The sequence below is a fragment of the Chlorocebus sabaeus genome, chromosome 1 (genome assembly GCF_047675955.1).
Source record: "Chlorocebus sabaeus isolate Y175 chromosome 1, mChlSab1.0.hap1, whole genome shotgun sequence".
Classification (NCBI taxonomy): Eukaryota; Metazoa; Chordata; class Mammalia; order Primates; family Cercopithecidae; genus Chlorocebus; species Chlorocebus sabaeus.
Genome location: NC_132904.1, coordinates 12,965,014 through 12,987,820, shown reverse-complemented (window position 1 = coordinate 12,987,820; position 22,807 = coordinate 12,965,014). Strand labels below are relative to the sequence as shown.

Sequence of the window (22,807 nt, the reverse complement as noted above, 5' to 3'; positions counted from 1 at the left end):
TCCACCGGGCCTTGCCTAAGGCTCCTCGGACCTTTTTTCAACTCTGTTCTCTCCCTGAAATGGGTCCTCCCACTTTTCCTTTTCTACTTGCTCGCTCTTCTTTCCCCAGGAAACTTTGCAAGAAAGGCAAAAGCGAATCCTAGAAAAAAGACTGGCTCATCAATCACTTAACGAAGCCCGCGCGAATTGCGCATGCGCATGCTGAGCCCCACCCCACCCCCCAGTCCCGCCTCTGCATCCCTCACCAACACGGCCGCCTCAGCAACAGCCCCTCCTGCGCGTCACGGACGTGGCGACTCATGACGTCATAGGAAGGCGCCGGTTGTCGGCGGGGTCTGCACGTGCGCAGGGGTGTGGAAACTTACCCACTGAGGCATGGATACACCGCTAAGGCGCAGCCGAAGGCTGGGAGGCCTAAGGCCCGAATCCCCCGAGAGCCTCACCTCAGTTTCGCGGGTGAGACGGGCCCTTGTGGAGTTGCAGTCGAACCCAGAAGAAACGAGGGAGCCCGGGTCTCCTGCTAGTGTGCAGCAAGCTGGCCTGGGGTCCCCGGAAAGACCGCCGGAGACAAGCCCAGGATCACCCCGTCTGCAGCAGGGTGCAGGCTTGGAGTCCCCCCAAGTGCAGCCAGAGCCAGGCCCAGGGTCCCCCCAGCGTCAGCAAGACCTACACCTGGAGTCGCCTCAAAGCCAGCCGGAGTCCCGTCCTGAATCCCCACGATGTCAGCCGAAGCCAAGTGAGGAGGCATCAAAGTGGTCTCAGGACCAGGGAGTACTGGCCTCGGAGTTGACCCAGAGTAAGGAGGAGCTGATCCCGGGGGCCCCCCAGCATCAGCTACCGCCAGGCCCAGGATCACCAGAGCCTTACCCCGGTCAGCAAGCTCCCGGTCCGGAGCCCTCTCAGCCACTACTGGAGCTGACACCCAAGGCACCTGGCTCCCCGCGGGGTCAGCATGAGCCGAGCAAGCCACCTCCAGCTGGGGAGACGGTGACAGGCGGCTTCGGGGCAAAGAAGCGAAAAGGTTCTTCATCCCAGGCCCCAGCGTCCAAGAAGTTGAAAGAAGAGGAGCTTCCTGTAATCCCGAAGGGGAAGCCCAAATCGGGGCGAGTGTGGAAGGACCGCTCCAAGAAAAGGTGAAGTAGGGGACAGCTTGGACAGGGGTGGCATTCTCTATGGTGTTGGGACCCCGCCTTTGCCCTGCTGCAGCCTGGAGAATAGCCCCAGGGTTAGAGAGAGCTCACGTTAGTGAGGGTGTCAGCAAACAGGTAATTACAATCAGAATGTGGTAAAATGACCTGGGATCTCGGAGGGGTGGGGCCAGGCCCTCAAAGATCAATTTCTCTGATGCCTTTCCTCTTCGGGGTCCCTATGGGCCTCTCCTGTAGCACCTCCGTTGTGTATTCGTTCAACAGACATTTGCCGTTGTCTGCCCCCTCTAGTGAGTGAGGCAGAAGCCAGAAAACCAGCCATTACTTGATCAAAGCAGTGAAGTCTTCATCCAACATAGTCTGTGACAGTTATTTGCCTTTAAGATGAAAAGTATTACTGAGCACTGATTATATACAGCCTTTCAAACATGGAACAGCGTGTATCATCACCATCTGCACATCAGCTCTGTGAAGCAGGTGGTGGTATTCCTGTTTTTGTGCGAGGAAACCGAGGCTAAATGAGTGGTAGGCACAGGATCTGAGCACAGATCTGATTCCGAAGCCTGTGTGTAAAACTCCTTTACCCAATCCCTGTAGATCCACCTTGAATTGGATTGCACCCTTCTTAAGGGGCAGGCACGAGATCTTTCTTGTCTTTCTGGGCCAAGAGCATAGTAAATGCTCAATGAATGCTTATTTAAGGAAGGAACGAAGTGGCTCGTCTGAAGAAGGAAGAGTTTAGGCCGCCGTGAAGGAGAGGTGTGGGGTTCAGTTCCAATTCAAGCTAATGGGAGCCACAGGGGAGAGTCCGGGATGCATGCCTGTGAGGGGCCATGAGGAAGGGGGGGCGTTTTAGGGAAGAAGCTGACTCTGTGCCAGGCTTCGTGCTAGGCCCTTTTCTTGTACCCCTAGAACCCTAGGCAGTGGGTATTATCCCCCCACCCCTGATTCAACAGAAGAAACTGAGGCTTACAGAGTAATTTATTGCAAGTCTCCCACGAGAGAGACTTTGAAGCTAGAGTGACTGTAGCTGTTGGAGAAGTGGATGATGGCACTACCCCTCTGCCCTGTCCCAGCGGGTCACAGGAGAATGGCCGGGCCATTGATGGCCATGTGGAACTGGAGGAGGCTGGTCCAGGTGGGAAGAAGGTGATGAGCAAGTTGAGCGAGTGAAGCTTGGGTCCTGGTACTCACGCTGCAGGTGGGGAGATGGGCTTGCTGAGCTCGAGGGGGCTGGGCCCATGCACAGGTGAGGAGAAGGGAGGGGCCGGCACAAGACACAGAATCAGCAGCTGGAGCAGAGTAGGAGGCCGCAGATCACTTGACCAAGAAGTCTGGAGAGACGGTTTGTGGTCCCAGCTCCCTGCCCAACTGCAGACCCTTCCTGACTCGCTGTTGCTCACTCAGAGCACGCACTCCAGCCTCCTTAGTGAGGCCGGCAGGCCCACCGTCCTCTGCCCTCCATCACTAGAGCTTCCACACCGACGTCCCCTCCATGTTTCCCCCGTGCGTGACGCTCCCTCCTTCCTCAGCGCCTTCACACGTGCTGTTCCCACTGTTTGAAAGGCTCTTCCCTTGGCCAGTCCCCCACTCATGTTTCAGGGCTCAGCTGAAATGTCACCTCCTCTGAAAAGCCTCTCTGGTTTATCCAGCTAGGGTTAAGTCCCCGTGCTTTATGTTCTCATCATGTGCTGTCCTTCTCTTTTGTAACACCTCCGTTTGCACAAATGCTTATTTATTTCCGTGATTCTTATTGACTGCCTGTTATCCTTTAAACCAGAGGCTCCATGAGAGTGTGAGAGTGGGGACTTACCTCTCATGAATAGATCCCCCAGAGCCCAGCGCCGGGCAGGCACTAAGCTGAACAAGTGGATGAATGAGGACAGAAGGTAGTTCGTTCATTCATCAACCAATTGCTCGGATGTGGGGTAAACATGGCTGTGAACAAAAAGCCTCTGCTCTCCTGAAGCAGACGTTGTAATTGTGGGAAACAGATCAAGAACAAGTACACACATGATATGTCTGGAATAAAGACTTTCAAGAAAAATAAACCAGGATGGGGACCGGAGAATAACAGGGAGGGCAGGGTATTGCCACAGTGGTCAGAGATGTCCTCGCAGGTAAAGAGGCTTGAGCAGAGGGAGCCAGGCAGAGATGTGGGGAAACAGTATCCAGGCAAGAGGAAAGGGAAGTTCAGAGGCACTGGGGCGGGAGCAAGCTCCCGTTTGAGAAGCATTCCAGAGGTCTTGCTGCTGGAATGAGGGGGAGAAGGAGAAACAGTAGGAGATGAGGTCAGAGAGACAGCCGGGCCTGGTGACCCTTGCAGGGACTCCGGACTTCCTGAGTGAGCTTGGAAGCCATGGAAGGGTGTCAAGCAAAGGAATGAAATGACCTGACTTGTGAGATCAGCCTGGCCACTGGACACAGACATAGGCCGGCAGGGGTGAAGGCAGGGAAACCCACAAGGAGGCTGTTGCAAGAGAACTAAAACAGCTTCAGAAGCTGCAGGCAGGTCTGTGGAGAGGGACCCCGTAGGGCCACTAAATGGATGTTTAGGATCTTTGAGGGAGCAGCTTCAGTGGGTGGTGAGTGAACCGGGAGATGGATGGGAAGCAGCTCCTGCTGCAGGGAGGAAGACAGCCACAGCTGGGAAAGCGTGTGTGCTGAGGGAGCCCTGGCTGCAGCCCTGCCTTCGTGCTAATGCCAAACGCCACCTTCTCCGTCGTGCCCCTCGGGCATGCTGTCTGCCTGCTCTGAGGAGTAGCGTTTATGGAGCACCTATTATGTGTGTGTGCGTCGATTAAATCTCCTACCACCCTTTGGGTTAGGAAGGATTCTCATCTCCACTGGAGAGGATGCTGAGACTCAGAGAGGCTACCTTGCTCAAGGTCACCCAGGTGGTAAGTGGTTGGACTTGGAACCCAGGCCTGAGTTCCTTCAATACACAGGTAGAACCGATGGTCTGGAACTGCCCTGCCTCAGTACCTTAGCTGCCAGCCACATGTGGCTATGTAAATTTAAATTAATTAAAATTAAATAAAATGTAAGATTCAGTTTCTCTGTCAACACCAACCACATTTCTAGCGCTCAGCAGCCACCCATGACTAGTGGCTACCTTATTAGACGGTGTCAATGTGGAATGTTTCCACCATCACAGAAAGTTCTGTTTGACAGCCCTGCTCTACAGAGATACAGCGCTGTGTCCTGTGGTTCTGTGTGTCTCTAGGCTCCCACCACCTTGTCCCTTCAGGGTTCTTGTACTCCAGCTTGGGAAGCCCAGCTTTACAGTTACGGGGGAGGTCCATGTGGCGCCCCATTCTTAGTGCTTAGGAGGCCAGGCCTTCAGTGGCAGGGCTCTGGGAAGGGGAGAAGGAAATCAGGGAGCTGGTGGCAGGACTTTGAGAAGGGGAGAAGGAAATCAGGGAGCTGGGGCCAGAAGTCGGCAGGGCCGAGGGACACCAAAATGGGCCTTGAATCTAAAAGAGAAAGACCTAACTTCAGTATGCGGAGGCCACCAGACACTTCTTTGCATTTCGTTTTTACTTTTTTTGAATGGAAATTTTCAAGCATACAAAGAGAGAGCAAAGCTCTCAAGTCCCCATTATCAGCATCAACACAGCTCAGCATTTTACTATTCTAGTTTCATCTTTGATCCTTGGGTTTTTTTTTTTTTTTGAGACAGCGTTTCATTCTTGTTGCCCAGGCTGGAGTGCAATGGTGCGATCTTGGCTCACCGCAACCTCCGCCTCCGGGGTTCAAGCGATTCTCCTACCTCAGCCTCCTGAGTAGCTGGGATTACAGGCATGCGCCACCATGCCCAGCTAATTTTGTACTTTTAGTAGAGACGAGGTTTCTCCATGTTGGTCAAACTGGTCTTGAACTCCCGACCTTAGGTGATCTTCCTGCCTCAGCCTCCCAAAGTGCTGGTATTACAGGCGTGAGCCACCGCGCCCGGCCGATCCTTGGCGTTTTGTTTTTCCCTGAAATATTTTAAAGTACATCCTAGATATATCATCCCATTCATAAATCCTTATAGTATGCATTCTTACGGAGATGAGCTCAGTTCTCCTGTAACTCTAAAATCATCGTCGCTCTTTTCAGATTTCCCTGAGAGCCCTGATGCACACTCCGTCTCCAACTGGGGGAAGAGATTCTTGTTTTCCTTTTTCTTTTTTTTTTTTTTTTTTTGAGACAGAGTCTTGCTCTGTCACCCAGGCTGGAGTGCAGTGGCGCGCACTCTGCTCACTGCAAGCTCCACCTCCTAGGCTCAAGCAATTGTGCCTCAGCCTCCCAAGTAGCTGGGATTATAGGCGTACCCCATCACATCCAGCTAATTTTTGTATCTTTAGTAGAAACTTTAGTAGGTTTTAGTAGGCTTGGTAGGTTTTGCCATGTTGGCCAGACTGGTCTCCAACTCCTGGACTCATGTGATCCGCCCACCTTGGCCTCCCAAAGTGCTGGGATTACAAGCATGAGCCACCGCATCCAGTCTTGGTGGGGAAGATTCTGAATCATTACCCAGAATTCTGACCACTCACATTGCTCTGAAATGGAATGGGCCACCTCCATAGGGGGTGAGCGCCCCACCTCCAGAGGCATTCACATCCGGGCCAAATGCGCTTGGCGGAAGCAGCAGAACTTTACAGCAGGGGGCGCGTAGCCTGGACTCTGCAGTCGCTGACAGGGTTCGAGTCCTGACTGCCACTTAGGAACAAGGTATCTTTAGTCAGCTATTTAACCTCTCCGCACCTTGGCCTGCTCCTCTGTAAGTGGAGAAGATAGGAGTACCCACCTCAGAGGCATGTAGCCAAGGCTTGAGAAATGGCAGCCAGCACAATCAGGGTTCCCTCCCACCCCAAGTTTCTGCAGACCTGGAGGGCCGCCTGTCGGGCCATCAAGGAGGTGGTTCTGCCTGGCCTCTGGGGAAGAAGGTCCAGAGCCTACGGCTGAGAAGAGACAGGGCATGAGTGGCGCTCGCCCCACAGACCCTGTACGCACCCACTCTCCCCCTTTCAGATTCTCCCAGATGCTTCAGGACAAGCCCCTGCGCACATCGTGGCAGCGGAAGATGAAGGAACGGCAAGAGAGGAAGCTGGCCAAGGACTTTGCCCGTCACCTGGAGGAGGAGAAGGAGAGGCGCCGCCAGGTGAGGGGCCAGCCAGGCTGAGCTGGTGTCTGCTGGTACAACCTGAGGCGGGAGCTTCCACGGGTGCCTGGGGAAGGCCGACTTGGTTAAGAAACGTTCTTGAATCTGAAGGCCCCAGGGAGGAAGGGCACCTGGCCAGAAGCAGAAGTGCAGTCTGGGACCACAGGGCAGGGAGGCCCAGGGGACCATCCAGTTTAGCCTGGGCTGCTGAAAGAGCCTCAGGGACAGGGATGGAGCGGGAGGACCAGCAGCAGGCCATGGGGAGAAGCCCAGGAGGAAGCCCTGAGTGGTAGGGCCATCAGTGAGACGGGGTCGAGGGCCCTTTGCTGGAACCTACTCAGTTGGGAAGGGCTTGCAGATTGGAAATCCATGTCCCCGGTATGGCTGCTGTCATTCTCCAAGAAGCAGCCCACACACCAGCAACACAGATGGCCCCCGCACCTTTCCTCCACTTCTGTCCCCTGTCACCCATCCCAGAGCCAGGAAGCCCCTGTAAAGGGTCACAGCCTCACCCACATCTCCCAGGAACTTTTCAGCGGGGGGTGGGGGTGGGGTGGGGGGAAGAGGCCATGCTTAGCAGGCAGCATGCAGAGAAAGCGGGGTGGCATTGGTCAGCACCTGCCCCCCAGGGCAGAGACATCAGTGGGAGGTTCTTCCTCCACTCCTCTAATGACCCCAGGGGTGTAGGAGGAGTGCTGAACGGGATTCAGATAACTCATCCCTAGCCCGTGCTCCCAGCCTGGCCACTGAGGAAAGCGGTGGGCCAGTCACTCAGTCATCTGTCCCCTGCTTTAAGTCACCCCAGCTCAGCTTACAGCTGACATCCGAGGAACGGTGTGTCTGCCACTGTATGCTGAGGCCTTATCTCTTTTCCTGTGTGGCCCCGGCTCCTTCTTGGGCAAGACAGAGCTGCCGTCTCACTTCTCACGGTCCTCTGCAAAGGTACTCCTGCCTAGCCCAGGCCTGCCTTGACCACAAGAGGCCAAGGCTCACTTCTCCTTCCTCCCCCAGGGCCTAGGCCACCCCTGCTACCCCAAATCACCAAAGCCAGCAGAGACCCCTAACCATGCAGCAGCCTTGGAGCCGACGTCCCCACCCTGGCCTTGCCGAGGGACACAGTCAGCATGGCCAGAGAGCACTGGGCTTCCCCTCCCAAGACAGACTCCATCGAGAGTCTCAGTGTGCCCAAGGAGCTAGGGGCTGCTCCAAGCCCTGCACGTGCATTCCCTCATTGATTTCTCAAAACTATCTTACAAGGTAGATACTGTGGTCACTGTCACTTTAAAGATGGAGAAGCTGAGGCACAGACTTTGCTAAGGTCATCTGTTTAGGAAATAACGGGATCAAGATTCGAACCCAGCCCAGATAGCTCCAGAGCCTTTTCTGTGCAGTGCAGCCCCTCCCCAGCCCCACACCTGCGAAAATCTCAGGGACCCAGCCCTCACCCCTAACCTGGCATTCTGCAGCAGCAGGACTCCAGGGGAAGAGGGGGAGACCGTCCAAGAGGGTGGGAATGGGGGAAGGGCCAGCACCCCTTTCTCCCTTGGCAGTTGATGAGGGTGGCCCAAGGGACCACCGTCTGCATGTGCGTGAATCTCTAGGTGGGCACCCCCCATGTCTCAGCCCCTGTTCTCAGTTGCCTGTCCCGTACCTACCTCCCAACATGCTGTCAGGAGCTTCCACCACAGTGGGCCCCTGGCACTAGACCATGGCACAGGATTGCTCCCGCTGGCCCTCCACCCACACATCACCAACCTGGAGCCTGGTTTAGAGGAGAGGGCCTTTCCCCTTGTGGGAATTCTGCCGGCTCGCACTCTTCTGGGGCCTGAGAGACCAGGGCCGCCTCCGCTCCCTGACTCAAATCCCCTTCTCCTGCTTGTTCCAGGAGAAGAAACAGCGCCGGGCTGAGAACCTGAAACGCCGCCTGGAGAATGAGCGGAAGGCAGAAGTCGTCCAAGTGGTGAGTGTCTCGTTTTCCCCCGCTTGCCTTTCTGTCCCGCTTGGGGGTGCAAACCAGAGCCTCGACCCCTGCGTCATGTGCCCCCACTGTCATGCTGTGATCTCAGGCCCCTGTGGGGCAGCCTTCCTCTCCCCTGGGAATTTGGACCAAGGCTGCAGCCACACTGATGCCCTCCCCTCATACCATCCCCAGATCCGAAACCCCGCCAAGCTCAAGCGGGCAAAGAAGAAGCAGCTGCGCTCCATTGAGAAGCGGGACACCCTGGCCCTGCTGCAGAAGCAGCCGCCCCAGCGGCCAGCAGCCAAGATGTGAGCTCAGGACAGCCCGAGGCCTTCCATGGCCAACAATCATGTCAGACACAGCACCTCAGGCCGCTGCTCAGACGCCTCTGCTGGAGCCAGCACTCCAACCCCGTGGCTGCAGAACAGGGACCCCACCTCGACCGGGGCTCCTCGGCCTTTGAAGGCTTCCAGGCAGGTCTGTGTGGGACAGAAGCCCAGAGGGGACCTAGGACCTGGCAGAGATAGGGGCGGGAAGAGATTCAGCCCCCATCCCTCCTTCCTCTCCTTCTCCAAGTGCCTTCAAACCAAGAACAGCAATTCTTCTGGTTCCTCAGTGAGCTGGTGGCTGGCAGGTGTCTCCCCCAGCAGTGTATGCCCTTTCTCAGCATGTTAGGTCCATCCCAGGCCTGGAGGCTGGCAGTTGGGAACCCAGCTTCCCCCACACCTTCCCAAAGACTGCTCTGAGCACCTCCACACCCCACTGGCTCTGTCCCCAGCAAACTGAATCCGGCTCCTCTCCACTTTTCAACACTGAAAGATTAAAATGGGGAGGTTGTGGGGAGCAGTTTTTCCCCAGTACCTCCTTTCCCAAACCAGACTCTGCAGAAGCCCCAGAGAATCTGCTAACTCATACCTGTCCAGTCTACAGCAAAAATGTTTATTGAGTGCCTATTGCATACAGGCACAGTCCTAGGCACCAGCAAATACAGACAATAGACCAAAGTCCCTGCCCTCGAGGAGCTTTCATTCTAATGGAGAGGAAACATAACAAACAAAATGCACCACGTGTCTGATGGGGGAAGTGCTATGAGTAAAGGGGGAAGGGATGGGAGGGAGCAGGGGTGAGGTGTCAACAGAGGGTGTCAGTACAGCTAGCTGGGCACCTCACTGTTCCCTTTGCTCAACACCTGCTGTGGGCCAGGCCTTCAGTGACCCTGGCTTTGGTGGCAGAAAAAAATACAGGACCAAGATCTCAAGAGTTTCTCATCTGCTTCTTCCACTGACGTTTCATCCACCAAGCAGAATTCACTGGCACCAGTTTTTCAGTCCCTGGGCCGCAGAGCTCAAACCCAGCAGTCTCTGACCCCAAGTCCATGGCAGATGGAGGAATGAGACGCGGTGCAGTGGAAGTGGTAGGTCAGAAATGCAAGTTACCCCTCCTACCCACAAATGGGAAATGGTAGCTGCCCAGCCTCATGCAGCCTGGAGGCGGGGGCTGCACAGATCTTGGGATTACCAGTGCCCAGAGGATACCCAGTGGTATCCCACAGAATACCAGGCCTGCAGGGAGGCTGGTCAGCTCAGCTAAGAAATGACATGTGCTGTAGTCTCGGAGTTGCTGTGCCCGTTCAAATTCTAAAGATGGAAGACTTTTAGTCATTTCTCCCGTTGGATTTGATTAGCCCCAGGTTTCCCGAGTGCTTGACCACGCCATCCCCTGCTTCTGCCTTGGAAGCACTTTGGGCAGTGCTGGGTCACAGGGTAGCATCTTAAGTCCCTTCAGTAAGTCAGAGAATGTCGTCGCTCACCAGAGTCATTGAGCATGTGATGCCTAGGGTTACAGTACAGACCCCTGTGGTCCTTAGTTCTGAAACTGGGCAAGTCACTTAACCTCCCTGAGCCAGAATGTGCTCAGCTGTAAAGACTGGCTAATAGAAGCTGCTCCTTAAGGTTGTGGGATAAAGCGTCTAGGGCAGTAAGCATTGGCTAAATAAAGAGGGCCGACTGGAACAGTGCTTCTCAAACCTTGCCTCTCTCTTCTCCAAAAATGCATAGCTGGTTTAACATAAGACTCCCTCTCTCATCATCTGGTAAAACTGAGCTCCAGGGAGACGCCCGTGTGCCCTTCCGACTCCACAGCCCTAGTGTGGGAAGTCATCTATTATGAGTTTCACTTTGTGTTACTCCAGGCCGCCTCTGTGAACCTGCCGCACTGGCTTCGCGGCCTGGGAGCTTGTTAAATGCGGACTCTCAGCACCCGGCCCGGCCTCCTGAATCAGCCTGCACTTAAAAGACCCCCTAGGTTTTTCACAGGCACATCAAAGTTTGAGAAGCACTGCTTTAACTCACTGTTTCTGAAAAAGATTCAGAGTCTCCCGGGGCGCTTTAAAATGCAGATGCCTGGGTCCCGCCCCCTCCGACTTTGATCACTGCGGCTGGAGTCCGGATATCAAGTTGAACCGCAGTGCCCTGGTGATGCTTTCGCGTGTGAGCGCTGCCCTACCCGGGCCGGGTTCTAACTCGAGGTGCTGCTCAGCGCCCGGTTCAGGGGGCCCCTCTGCGGGGACGCTGCGCAGCCGCCCAGCAGCCAGCCGAGGAGGCGCGCGGGGCCCCGCCGTTCCTCGGGGCGGCTGCTGAGAGCTAAGGAGGAGGCCGAGCGGGCGGTGGAGGGGGTGCGCCGGCGGCGGCGGCTGCTTCCCGCGCCACCCAGCTCGCTGTCGTCCACCAGCACGCTCTCCAGCACCGTGCGCAGCGAGCGCCGCAGCTTGCGCAGCATGTCGGGGCAGGTGAGCACGTAGAGCACCGGGTTGGCCACGCTGTTGAAGAAGGCCAGGCTGGTGACGAAGGGCAGCCCGCGCCACACAAGCGGCCGCAGCCCGGGGTTGGCGTGCGCCCGCGCCTCCAGCAGGCTGAACACGTGGTAGGGCCCCCAGCAGAGTGCGAAGGCCGCCACGACGGCTGCCACCAGGCGCACAAAGCGGCCGGGCCGCCGGCGTCCGCGGTGCTGCAGCCGCAGGCTCACGGCCGCGTGGCTCGAGGCGATGATCGCCAGCGGCACCAGAAAGGCCAGCAGGAACTTGCTGACTGCCAGGGCGGCCTGGCGCGAGTTGCACGTGGCGTCGCGGTCAGGCCCCGGGTTCAGGAGCAGCACGTTGTAGTAGCACATGATGCGCCCGTCCAGCCGTGAGATGGTGTCCCGGAACACGAAATAGGGCACCGTGTTGAGCACCGCTAGCGCCCAGAGCACCAGGCAGACTTTGTGCGCGGCGGCCACGGTGCGGTGGTTCTGCGCCCACACCGGCCACACCACCTGCAGGCAGCGGTCCAGGCTGATGGCGCTGAGCAGGAAGCCGCTGGCAAACATGTTGAGAAAGAAGACGGAGGAATGCAGTTTGCAGAAGGTGGTGCCCAGCTCCCACGAGTGGCCCACGGCCAAGAAGTAGGTGAAGAAGGGCAGGGAAGCAGAGGCCAACAGGTCAGACAGTGCCAGGTGCAGCACCCAGGTGGTGACCACGGTCTGGCGCATGCGGCAGCCCACCACGAAGAGGATGACTCCGTTCTCCACCAGGCCCAGCAGCGAGGCCAGCCCGTGCAGCAGCACGGCCGCGTGGTCGATGTAGCGGATGCTGGTGTTGCTGTGGCTCCGGAGATGGCTCATCTCCTCTAGGATGGGGCAGAGCGGCTTCAGTGTGGCGTTGGCGGACATCGTGGGGTTCTGCAGTGGAGGGAAGGAGGCGCCTAGGTTGGCAGTGCAGGGGCCACGGGGGAACCAAGAGAGAGGCCTGGGGTAGGACCGTCCCCAGGAGATGCCAATGTGACCCATGAATATATTGGGCGGTGGGGACGGGGGGAGTAACATCCCAGCATTGCTGTGCCTGGTCAAGTCATTTAACCTTCCTGAGCCTTTTTCTGAATCTGAAACTTGGATGTCAGTCATAACAGCACCTAGCTCATAGAGTTATTGGGAGCATTAAATGAGTTAATACATAAAAGCATTTAGAACATGGCCTGGCACACAGCAAGCGCTGTATCAGTGTCATTGTGATGACTATGAAGCAAACGGTCTAAGATCACACAGAGAAATAGGAACAAGGTCAGGCCCACAGGACTTCTTTTTCCAATCCCCAGAGCACTGGCGGGTGAAGGAGTCCCCACAACTAGGGCAAGAGGGTCCTGCTGGCCTGGGGGATGGAGATGCTGCCCCTGCCCACCCACAGCACCCCCAGACCTTGCCTCTCTACAGATCCTCCGTGCAGCTCCCCGCACTCAATGGTGGCTGGTTAGATGTGTTGACCGTGAACAGTGGAACCAGCCCCTCCTCTGATAGTTGGAGAGGAAATAAGATAAGAGCCAGGAGAGCTGGGTAGGAGGAACTCCCACATGGGGCTCTGTAGGCCCAATGGGGCCAAAAGATCTCTCCCCTCTCAGGAGCAGCCACAGCAGCTGTCTCTGCCCTGTTCATTCACTTGCTCCCCCGCGCACTCATCCAGAAATGAGACGTGCATGCTCACATCCTCATTGAAAGCCTGAAGACCATCTGATGTGAGGCTGGTCAGGATCAGTGAGGGCTGAAGAAATTGCATGAGGCTCCATGCAGGAGGCAGGGGGCAAGTAGCCAGGGACAGGGACTCAGGTTGTCCTGGAACCAGTGACACTCCAGGTACTATGGTAGGTCCTTCAATAGGTGCTGTCTTTCTGGCTCTAGAAGAATGGTGCTAGTACTCCATCCCATTTTACAGATGAGAAAACTGAGCCTCAAGTGGTTAAATAACTGGCCCAGAGCCACCCAGACAGCACAAACATGTGGAGGAGCAAGTTTCATGCTCAGCCTGTGCTCTTTCTGCTTCCCCTACTCCAAGGAAGAGAGGATAGAGGAGGAAGAAGGAAAGTGGGAGGGGAGCAGTGGTCTTTAGTACTCATCTTTCTAGGGAAAACACTGTTGGCCAGGATGAGAAAACCCACTCCCTTCTAGAGACCACAGTCCTCTACAGGGTGGGGTCCTGGGATATCAAACTAGAATTTTGCTGGCAGATGAGCCCCTTCGAGCTGGGGATCTGCGGGTAAATGGAAGAGGAGCCTGTGCTTCCTGAGAATGGGCACTTCCTAGGCTTTAGAATATGCAGAGCAGTTACTCTTGCAATGGACCTATGAGACCCCATTTTTCAGAAGAAGAAACTGATGAAGGTCAGAAAAGCACAGCAACTTGCCCTGCATTCCTCAGCTGCAGCGGTGGGGCTGGGACTTCACTCCCAGCAGACAGCCAAGTGCTACCCACTGTCTGGCCTGAAACATTTCCCTGCAGACCAGCTGCTGCTTATCCAAGTCCCATGGGGATGATCAGAGAGCACAGTCCTGCCATCCTTGGGAACTGCCAGATCAGTCCTTCTGACTCAATAGAGACAGCCCCCGGCCTCCCAAGATTCTCAGGAGCCCAGCAGCTAAGGTCCAGCTTTGGCAGGTTAAAAAAAAAAAAAGGTGGACAGAGAGTGCAAGCTGTGGGAGTCCAAGACCTGGGTTTGAATCCCAGCTCCTCGGCTTCCTGGCTACGTGACCTTGGGCCAGTTACTCTAAGCCTGCTGGTGTCATCTTCCCACCCAGACTGCTTGTGAATATTGACAGACAGTTGAGTGGTTTCCCCTGGTACCTGACATCTAGTTAATGCCTCAAAGAAGCTAGTCCTTCCCTCCTCTGAGCACCAAGTCCCCCTCCAATCTTTGGTAAACTCAGCCTTCTGCCATCCTAGCTGGTAACAGCCCTCTCACCTGGTAAAACTTTGCCTTCTCCTGTGGGTCCAGAGAGGGCGCTAGGACGCTCAGCCCCTGGGCCACTGCCTCCTTACCTGGGCACAGAAGGAGCACAGGATTCCAGCCCCGGAGGCAGTCAGCTCCTGACAGCAGCTAGACAAGAGGCAGCAGGCAGACAGAGGTGGGAGACGGAGGCTGAGAGAGGAAATAGCTGTCAGCCCCAGTGCATGTGTGTTTAGGGGTGGGGTGTGGGGAGGCGGGGACAGCTAGAGAGTGAGTTGTCACGGGAGTTCAAGTAGCATCAGTCTCCATCAGTGCCGGCAGCCCCTGCTCCACCCACCCCTGCTTCATGAAAGAGACTGCAGAAGCCCAGAGGGCAATGCAAGTGCACGTGAAAAAAATCAATGTGTGCAAGAGAGTGTGAGCCCCAGTGTGCCTAGGGCTGTGCTTTTGAGAGTGACCGGCGTGTAGGATAAGTGCGTGAGAAGGAGAATGTCTCATCCATCTGTCCACTGTGCCTGGGCTGCCATCTCCTGACACCAGAATCCTCAGAGAAGAAACCCCTCCAGCTCTGCTGCGTTTCCCAGGCAGTGTGGGGCCTGTCCTTTAGGGACCCACGGGCCCTAAGGCGAGGAAAGCACAGTGGGGTAGTGGAGGCAGTGAGTGGGAAGAATGCAGGCCAAGAGGTCAGTCATTTCTGTTTGCTGAGCCTGGGGTTGTCATCTGTGAGCGGGAGCAGTGACATCTGCCTTACAGTCTATGGTAAGGGTTGAATGAGGTGGATTCCGCAAAGCTCACGGCACACAGTAAGTGCTTATAAAAATCAGCTTCCTTCCCCTTTGAGGGAAAAATGAATGTAGGCTCTAAGGCAAAGGTCATATAGCTTTTATTTAAAACAGGCTCAATTTTGGGAGGCCGAGGCGGGTGGATCACTTGAAGTCAGGAGTTCAAGACCAGCCTGGCCAACATGGCAAATCCCCCGTCTGTACTAAAAATACAAAACTCAGCCGAGCGTGGTGACATAAACCTGTAACCCCAGCTACTTGGGAGGCTGAGGCATAAGAATCACTTAAACCCAGGAGGTGGAGGTTGCAGTGAGCCGAGATCACGCCACTGCACTCCAGCCCAGGCGACAGAGTAAAACTCCATCTCAAAAAAAATGGAAATTTAAACAAAACAATAACAAAAACAGAAAAAAAAAAAACACACACACACACAGGCTCAAAACCCTAAGATAAGAGAAGTTTACATTTCATTGTTCCCTAACTCCTTACTCCCATTTGCTGACCAGGCTTCCTGGGGTCAGGACCATCCCTTCAACCTCAGCATCTCAGCACCTAATGGATACTCATTAAAACATGTTAAGAACTCAATATCCCTGTATCAAGGCAAGGGCACCTCCCATGGGATGGACCGCACAAGCATCTTCCATTGAGGCCTAGGCTTAACGCAGAACCTGATGCATAATACGCTCTTGCTGAGAGGCTACCATCATGAGTAGAAAATGAGTCAAATGCTCTGCCCTTGTGATAGGGATAATACATCTCATTGGAGCCCAGTATGGCAGATCAGTAAGAGCCTTGGTGATCCAAATCATTAGCAATAGGAAAATGTCTCCCCTCCCCCTGGTCTGGGAGGGCTTGATTTCCAAAGACAAATGCCTGCGGCCCTTCAGAGAAAATAGGTGGGTGATTCCATTCTGCTTGGGGAAAGGGTCCTCTTTTCCACCCACCCCCAATGCCCAACCCACTGAAACACAGACAAGGCCATGTGTGCCGTGACTGCGCACAAAGAGTGTCAGGCTGTGGTTAAGCCCAGGGACTCTGGGGCCACTGCCAGTGTCTGGATCTGGCACACTCACTCCCCAGCTATGTGATCTTGGGCAAGTAACTTCATCAGTAAAATATGAACTTTAAATGGTGTACCTTCTGCACAGTCCCACCCTCAAAGGATGGGAGTTGGAGCCCAGATTTCTCTTTGGACTAAGAAAAAGAATCACCCCTTCCCCAGCACCCCACCCCACAGACACATCTCAGCACCAGGGCATCAGGCTTGAGATAAGGCACAGCCCTTCCTCTGGATCTCAGCCCACCCTTGCCCCCTCCACTGGTACCCTTGTGCAGTGAACATTCTGCACAACCTCTCCTGGCTGCCCTGAGGTGCTGCTTTTCTGGCTAAAAAAACCCTTACTCCTCTGCCCCTTCTCAGTCCTTGTTTCCAGTCCTGTAATCACTGTAGTGGCTCACGTCCAGACCTCTCTAAAGAAAACTTATTACTAAGTAAACAAAAAGCTACTAAGCTTAACAAAGTTACCAAAACAAACCAAAAAAGGTATTCCAGATAAGCAGGGCCCAGAGGAATTTTCTGAAGAAGAGCCGTGTCCTGCCTTATCCCATGCACTGTGTCCCCCAGGACTGGGAGAAAGATGCAAGCTACGCTCAGGCTCAGGCCCTAGTCCCTAAAGCACAGCCTCCTCCGAGGCCTGGAACTTAACGTCAGAGCCAGTAAGAGCGGAAGTTGGGTCCCTCGCTGCCTCAGCACCACCTTCTGCCGTGGAGGAGACGAATCTGAGCCTGTCGCTTCCCGCCACATGGACCTCTGCTGCGTCTCTGCTGCCCATGGGAGCTGTCCAGATTCCCAACCTAGCAGGAAGCAGTGCACCAACCACCAGTCCCTGCACCCCCTTCCTCACGTCCACAGCTACCCCATCCTTTCTTTTCCCACCTCCATGCCTTGGCACGTGCTGTTGGGAGTGCTTCTTCCTCTCCACGATTCATCCTGCAGGGCCTCTTTCTGAGACCATCAATGTCACTAGATACTCAGAGGATACTTACAGCATCAGTGTTTAACAAATACAGTCAAGGGAGCAAAGGAACGGAGAAGGGGCCAATGGAGCCCTCAGGCATAGGCCTAGCCCAGATGGGCTCTCTTCTCCCTCTAGCCCTGCCTTAGGAGGAGGGTTTTTAATGTTCCCTTCTGGCCACTTTAAAGAAGTCAGTCAAACAGGAAGTGAGATGCAGGGCAGGAAGCAGGGTGAGGCCTGCCCTGGGATCCTCCGGCCGCTTGCTCGGAGGCCCTCAAGCCACCCACACCCAGTAGAGGAGCAGCATGTCAGGGCCCCACATGATACCTTGAGGAGGCCCAGGTTGAGTTCCCTGGTGCTACCGTCACCTACAGTACACCTCGCATGGCCAACAAGCCCCTTGGTGATCCGGTCCCACCCAAGCCTCCCCCCGTATTGCTGCCACTCCCTAGTGGCATCCTGTCATCAGCCAGCACCCATCACTGTCCCCTCCTGTCCTGTGCACACCAGGCTGTTTCTGTGCCCTGGCTTATGCTGTTTGTGCTCTGCTCTGGAATGCCTTTTCTTCCCGTGGACTCTCAGTGAACTCCTATTCATCCTTCAAAACCCTGGTTAGAGGTTGCCTCCTCTGGGAAGACTTTGCTGATTCTCTCAGACAGACCCACATGCTGTCCCTCCCTCCCACATCTCCACTTCACTTGACCCGTAGCCCCCTTGTTCTCCCTGGTAACTCTTGTTCACACAACTGTTCACCACCCTCATGAGCCACCTGAAGACAGAGACTTATGCCGATTTTATCTCCTCACGTCCAAAGGCAAGCAGAGGGCCTGACACATGAGAGGGGTCCCAAAAAATATTTGCTAAACAGAATGAATCTCTAAAATTGGCTTCCATGTGCAGACCCCAAAGGACCCCAGTCCCTCATGGTGACCCATTCTGGGACCTTTACTTTTTTTTTTTGAGACTGAGTCTCGCTCTTGCGCAGGCTGGAGTGCGGTGGTGCTATCTTGGCTCACTGCGATCTCCACCTCCCAGGTTGAAGCGACTCTCTTGCCTCAGCCTCCCAAGTAGCTGAGACTACAGGTATGCGCCACCGCACCTGGCTAATTTTTGTATTTTTAGTAGAGAAGGGATTTCACCATGTTAGCCTTGTTTTTCTTGAACTCCTGACCTCAGGTGATCCACCTGTCTCAGCCTCCCAAAGTGCTAGAATTATAGGCCTGAGCCACTGTGCCTGGACCCATGCTGGAACCTTTCTTACCCATGGTCTGGTGCAATTCTCCATGGCTCTGTCTTCACCTGCAGTGGGTACAACCTTGGGGACTGATAGCTTTATAGTAGGAAGGAAGACAAGAAGGCAGAGCAGGCAGAGGCAGCCCTGGCCTGGGCTCAGGCCCACACATGTGCCAGGCAATCTTTGCAGAAACAACAGTGGTGTATTTGTTTCCTAGGGCTGTCAGAACAAACTACCACAAACATGGCGGTTTTAAACAACAGAGACTTATTCTCTTACAGTCTGGAAGCAAGAGTCCGTAATCAGATGTCAGCACTTCCTCCAAAAGCTCTAGAAAAGGAGCCTTTCTTGGCCCTTCCAGCTTCTGGTGTCCCCAGGCATCCCTTGGCTTGCGGCTGCATCACTGCAATCTCTACCTCCTCTTCACCCGGCCTTCCCCTTTCCCCTTTTCGTGTGTCTCTCACAGAGTACCGGTCACTGGACTTAGGGCTCATCTGGATCATCCAGGATGCTCTCATCTTGAGATTCTTAAATCAATCACATCTGCAAAGTCCTCTTATCCAAATAAGGCCACATTCACAGGTTCCAGGGCTTAGGTTGTGGACATGTCTTTTGGGGGCCACCATTCAACACACTGAAAGCATCAATAGCTGCTGGGTACGGTGGCTCATGCCTGCAATCCCAGCACTTTGGGAGGACGAGGCGGACAGATCACTTGAGGTCAGGAGTTCGAAACCAGCCTGGCCAACAGGCAAAACCCCGTCTCTACTAAAAATACAAAAATTAGCCATGTTTGATGGTGCATGCCTGTAATACCAGCTACTTGGGAGGCCGAGGCAGGAGAATCGCTTGAACCAGGGAGGTGGAGGTTGTGGTGAGCCGAGATCCCACCACTGCACTCCAGTCTGGGTGACAGAGTGAGATGCCATCTCAAAAAAAAAAAAAAAAAAAAATGAAAACAGTAATAGCTTACACTTATGGGGCACTTACTATGTGCCAGTGTAAGACTGAGCCTTTCCCATGGATGAGCTCATCAAATATTCATGCCAACCCTCTGAGTTAGGTACCACTGTCATTGTCACTCACCAAGGGGAAAACTGAGGCTCAGAGAGCTTAAGCAGCTCTACCAAGGCTGCTAAGCTGGGGAGCAGAGGAGCTGGAGTTCAGAGCCATGTGGTCCAGCAGCAGAGCCCAGCTCTTCCCAGCTGACAAGATTCTCTGAGGTCCTTTGTTCCTCAGGGGAAGCAGGGCTGCCTGTCTTCGGTTAAATGCACTACCACTGGCCTTCTGGGGGTATCTCTGCGGTGAGCATAATCCATACACACACACAGCTGGCGCTGCCCTTGGGTTACTCTGCAGGCCCCAGAGTGAGGCCAGCCTGCTCCCTGCTGATTTCCTGGCATGTGTGGATCCCCTGAAAGGGGATCTTGTCTCTCCAGCCAAGAGAGGCTCCATCCTCCTCCAGTGCCCTCCCTGGGCTCTATTCGCAGAGGAGACAGGGCAAGCAACTGATGCTTACATCTCACGGCGCCCCACTTAGGTAGACTGTATTCTTAGTTCCATTTTACAGATTAAGAAACTGGGCCGGGCGCGGTGGCTCACGCCTGTAATCCCAGCACTTTGGGAGGCCGAGGCGGGCGGATCACGAGGTCAGGAGATCGAGACCATCCTGGCTAACATGGTGAAACCCCATCTCTAGTAAAAAATACAAAAAATTAGCGGGGCGAGGTAGAGGGCGCCTGTAGTCCCAGCTTCTCGGGAGGCTGAGGCAGGAGAATGGCATAAAGCCGGGAGGCGGAGCTTGCAGTGAGCTGAGATCCGGCCACTGCACCCCAGCCTGGGCGACAGAGTGAGACTCTGCCTCAAAAAAAAAAAAAAGGAAACTGAAGTTCCATTTAAAAAAAAAATTCACAGGTTAAAAACAGAAAGAAATGAACAAACAGGTTTACGAAGAGGCCAAGTGGCCACATGTGGTGGCTCATGCCTGTAATCCCAGCACTTTGGGAGGCAGAGGTGGGCAGATTGCTTAAGTCCAGGAGTTTGAGACCAGCCTGGGCAATATAGCAAGACCCCATCTCTAAAAACAAAACAAAACAAAACAAAAAAAAAAACAGAAGACAAGTGGACAAAGCCAAGATTCCAAGTCAAGTCCACTCCATCTGACCCTCTCTCCTCATCGATAAAAATACTCATGGTTGTAATGGCTATCGTGTTCAAACAATGACCATGTGCAGACCCTGTTCTGCCTGCTTCACATGGATTCTCTCCTTTACTCCTCGAAGCAACCCTACAATTTAGGTCCTGTTATAACCTCATTTTATAGATGAAGAAAGCAAGTCACAGAGCAGGGAAGGGACTTTTCCAGGGTCTCCAGTGGGTGAGCAGAGGAGCTTGGATCCTCCCAGGCCGATGAGCCTTGGTGTCCATGAGTCTTTGCAAGAACGTACAGTCATAACCGAGGACTCAGAGCGTGCTCTCTCTCTCTCGCTCTCTCTCTCTGTCTCTCTCTGTCTTGGATAGTCTGGCACCCTTTCCGCAAAGGTGTTCTGCCCTTGGCCCTGAGGAAGCCCGACTTCTCTTTCCCTGCCCATTTCCAGCACCTTGGGAGACGCACTCTCCCCATGGGTCCATGACCAGTAGGGAAACACCTCTCTATGTCTTATCTAATTGCATTCCCACCGTAATAATTCTCATCCTTACTCTCCAGATAGAGGAAAAAAGCCGGTAAGTGACGTCCCAGGGCCCTTGTGCTCATAAACACTGAGCACCAGGCAAAATCTAGGCCTCTTAAAGTCTCCAGCTGATGCTCTCTCTGGCCCCTAAAAGCCCCCGTTAGAAAAAGTTCTCTCTTATGATAGAAAGCAAATAAATGCAGAAGGAAGGGTGGAGTTAGAGAACTGCCACCCACTTGGCAAACCACCACACTAGCCGGTGAACATTTGAAGAGGAACAGGATTAATTACATAGTCTCAAAGTATCTCCCTGTAAGATACTCATGAATTACAAAAAGAAACATCATTACTTTATGGTAGACAAACCTGGCAGACACCACCTTATCCAAGTTATCAAAGTGACATCAGTAGTAACAGGACAAGCCAGCGGGGTGTGCCTCTGGATAGGATGCACTGAGAAGGAAATGACATCACTTCTGGGGTTCTCCTGCTTGTTCGAGCTGAATTGTATCCCCCCAAAATTCATATGCTAAATCCCTAACCCCCCACCCCCATTGCCCCAGAATGTGACTATATTTGGAGATAGAGCTTTTAAAGATGTGATTTAAGATTGAGGCCCTTAAGGTGGCCCTAATCCAATCTGACTGGTGTCCTTAGAAGAAGAGGAAGTTGGTTTTTGTTTTTTGGGATGGAGTTTCACTCTGTCTTCCAGGCTGGAGGGCAGTGGTACCATCTAGCACTGCAACCTTCACCTCCCAGGTTCAAGCAATTCTCCCACCTCAGCCTCCTGAGGAGCTGGAATTACAAGTGTGCGCCACCACACCAGGCTAATTATTTTGTATTTTAGTCAAGATGGGGTTTCACCATGTTGGCCAGACTCGTCTCAAACTCCTGACCTCAGGTAATCTGCCTGCCTCAGTCTCCCAAAGTGCTAGGATAACAGGCATGAGCCACCAGGCCAGGCAGAAGAAGAGGAAATTTGACCATTCAAAGAGACACCAAGGATGCACCAGCACAGGGGAAAGATCACGTGAGGACTCAGTGAGAAGACAGGCTCTGCGGGCCAAGGAGAGAGGCCTCAGGAGCAACCAGACCTGCCGCCACTTTGACCTAGAATATCCAGGCTCCAGAGCTGTGAGAAACAGACTGTTATTTAAGCCACTCAGTCTGTATTTTGTTACAGCAGCCAAACTGACTAATACAAGGCCAAGATGCATCAACTAAATCTAATGTAATCAGGAGAAAACACCAGACAAACCCAAACCAAGGGCCATTCTGCAAAGTTATCGGGCTGTACTCGAAAATGTCAAGGGTATGAAAGACAAAAGAAGATAGAAGGGCAGTCCCAGATGGGAGCGGGCCGAGAGGCACACCAGCAAGACTCTGAGCCTGGATTGGATCCTGCAGACTTGCAAAACCATTGCACTCCTTTGCCATGAAAGTCACGGTTAGGACAGTCGGCAGATGTTGAATAACTGCCAGAGCAGGAGCACCGTCATCTCGGACAAATACTGCCACTTCAAGCTCCTGCTCCCTTTCTAGCCTCATACATTTCAAGGCAATCACTTCTCTTCTAACTACAACAGCCAGAAAGAACAGACAGTAAAATACAGATAAGACAGCTCTGGCACAGAGAGGGGTGGAGGGAAAATCTCTTTGATAACTGCCAAACTTCATCCTCACACAGTGAGCCCCAGTCAAACAGTGGGCCTTAGTAAGCACCTTCCTCTCCCTTCAGGTGCACTAAGATAGGGAAGCAAGAAGCAGACTCGGGGGATATGCCTGCAACTGCAGAAAGATGTATGGGAACAGACACACGACTCTCCCTCCCAGATACGCACAGCAAAGAGACACAGAAGCAGTCCCAGCCTCTGATAAACTCTCCCACCCTGAATCCTTAAAAACTCTTAGTCTGTAAGAGAGTGGGGCTCTGACCTACCTCGGCCAGCTGCCCCTCTCAGGTGTATTCAAAATAAACCTGTCTCTGTTGCCTGTGGAATCGCCCCGTCATGTTTCTTTCCTCTTTAATTCTTACAATAATGTCTGCAGATTAGATCGTTGTGTTTATACCAATGTTGGTTTCCTGATTTTGATCATT

At 53.9% G+C, this 22,807-nt stretch overlaps 2 protein-coding genes across 3 annotated transcripts; one reads left to right on the top strand and one right to left on the bottom strand.

Moving 5' to 3' along the window:
• Positions 1-288: 288 nt before the first annotated feature.
• CCDC86 (coiled-coil domain containing 86) lies at positions 289-10,271 on the top strand. Its single transcript, XM_007996608.3, has 4 exons — positions 289-1,133; positions 6,165-6,294; positions 8,180-8,254; positions 8,447-10,271. The coding sequence occupies exons 1-4, from the start codon at positions 376-378 to the stop codon at positions 8,564-8,566; spliced, it is 1,083 nt and encodes a 360-aa protein (XP_007994799.2). The 5' UTR covers positions 289-375; the 3' UTR covers positions 8,567-10,271.
• On the bottom strand, positions 9,180-14,228 carry PTGDR2 (prostaglandin D2 receptor 2). 2 transcript variants are annotated; one of them, XM_037999257.2, is made up of 2 exons: positions 14,019-14,228; positions 9,180-11,971 (listed from the first exon to the last, which is right to left on the bottom strand). In XM_037999257.2, exon 2 carries the CDS (start codon positions 11,960-11,962, stop codon positions 10,772-10,774), a length of 1,191 nt encoding a protein of 396 aa, XP_037855185.2. In that variant the 5' UTR covers positions 11,963-11,971; positions 14,019-14,228; the 3' UTR covers positions 9,180-10,771. The 2 variants fall into 2 exon arrangements, with proteins under 2 accessions (XP_037855185.2, XP_007994811.3); XM_007996620.3 differs by having other exon boundaries at positions 14,096-14,226.
• Between the last annotated feature and the right edge of the window lie 8,579 nt (positions 14,229-22,807).

What these genes read in the sequence shown, in the direction of transcription:
- PTGDR2 (XM_037999257.2), bottom strand. Translation starts at nt 11,962, where the DNA reads ATGTCCGCCAACGCCACACTGAAGCCGCTCTGCCCCATCCTAGAGGAG.
- CCDC86 (XM_007996608.3), top strand. Translation starts at nt 376, where the DNA reads ATGGATACACCGCTAAGGCGCAGCCGAAGGCTGGGAGGCCTAAGGCCC. An exon ending in AAGGACCGCTCCAAGAAAAG is followed by an intron (nt 1,134 to 6,164) that starts GTGAAGTAGGGG and finishes TCCCCCTTTCAG; the next exon opens with ATTCTCCCAGATGCTTCAGG. An exon ending in AGAAGGAGAGGCGCCGCCAG is followed by an intron (nt 6,295 to 8,179) that starts GTGAGGGGCCAG and finishes TGCTTGTTCCAG; the next exon opens with GAGAAGAAACAGCGCCGGGC.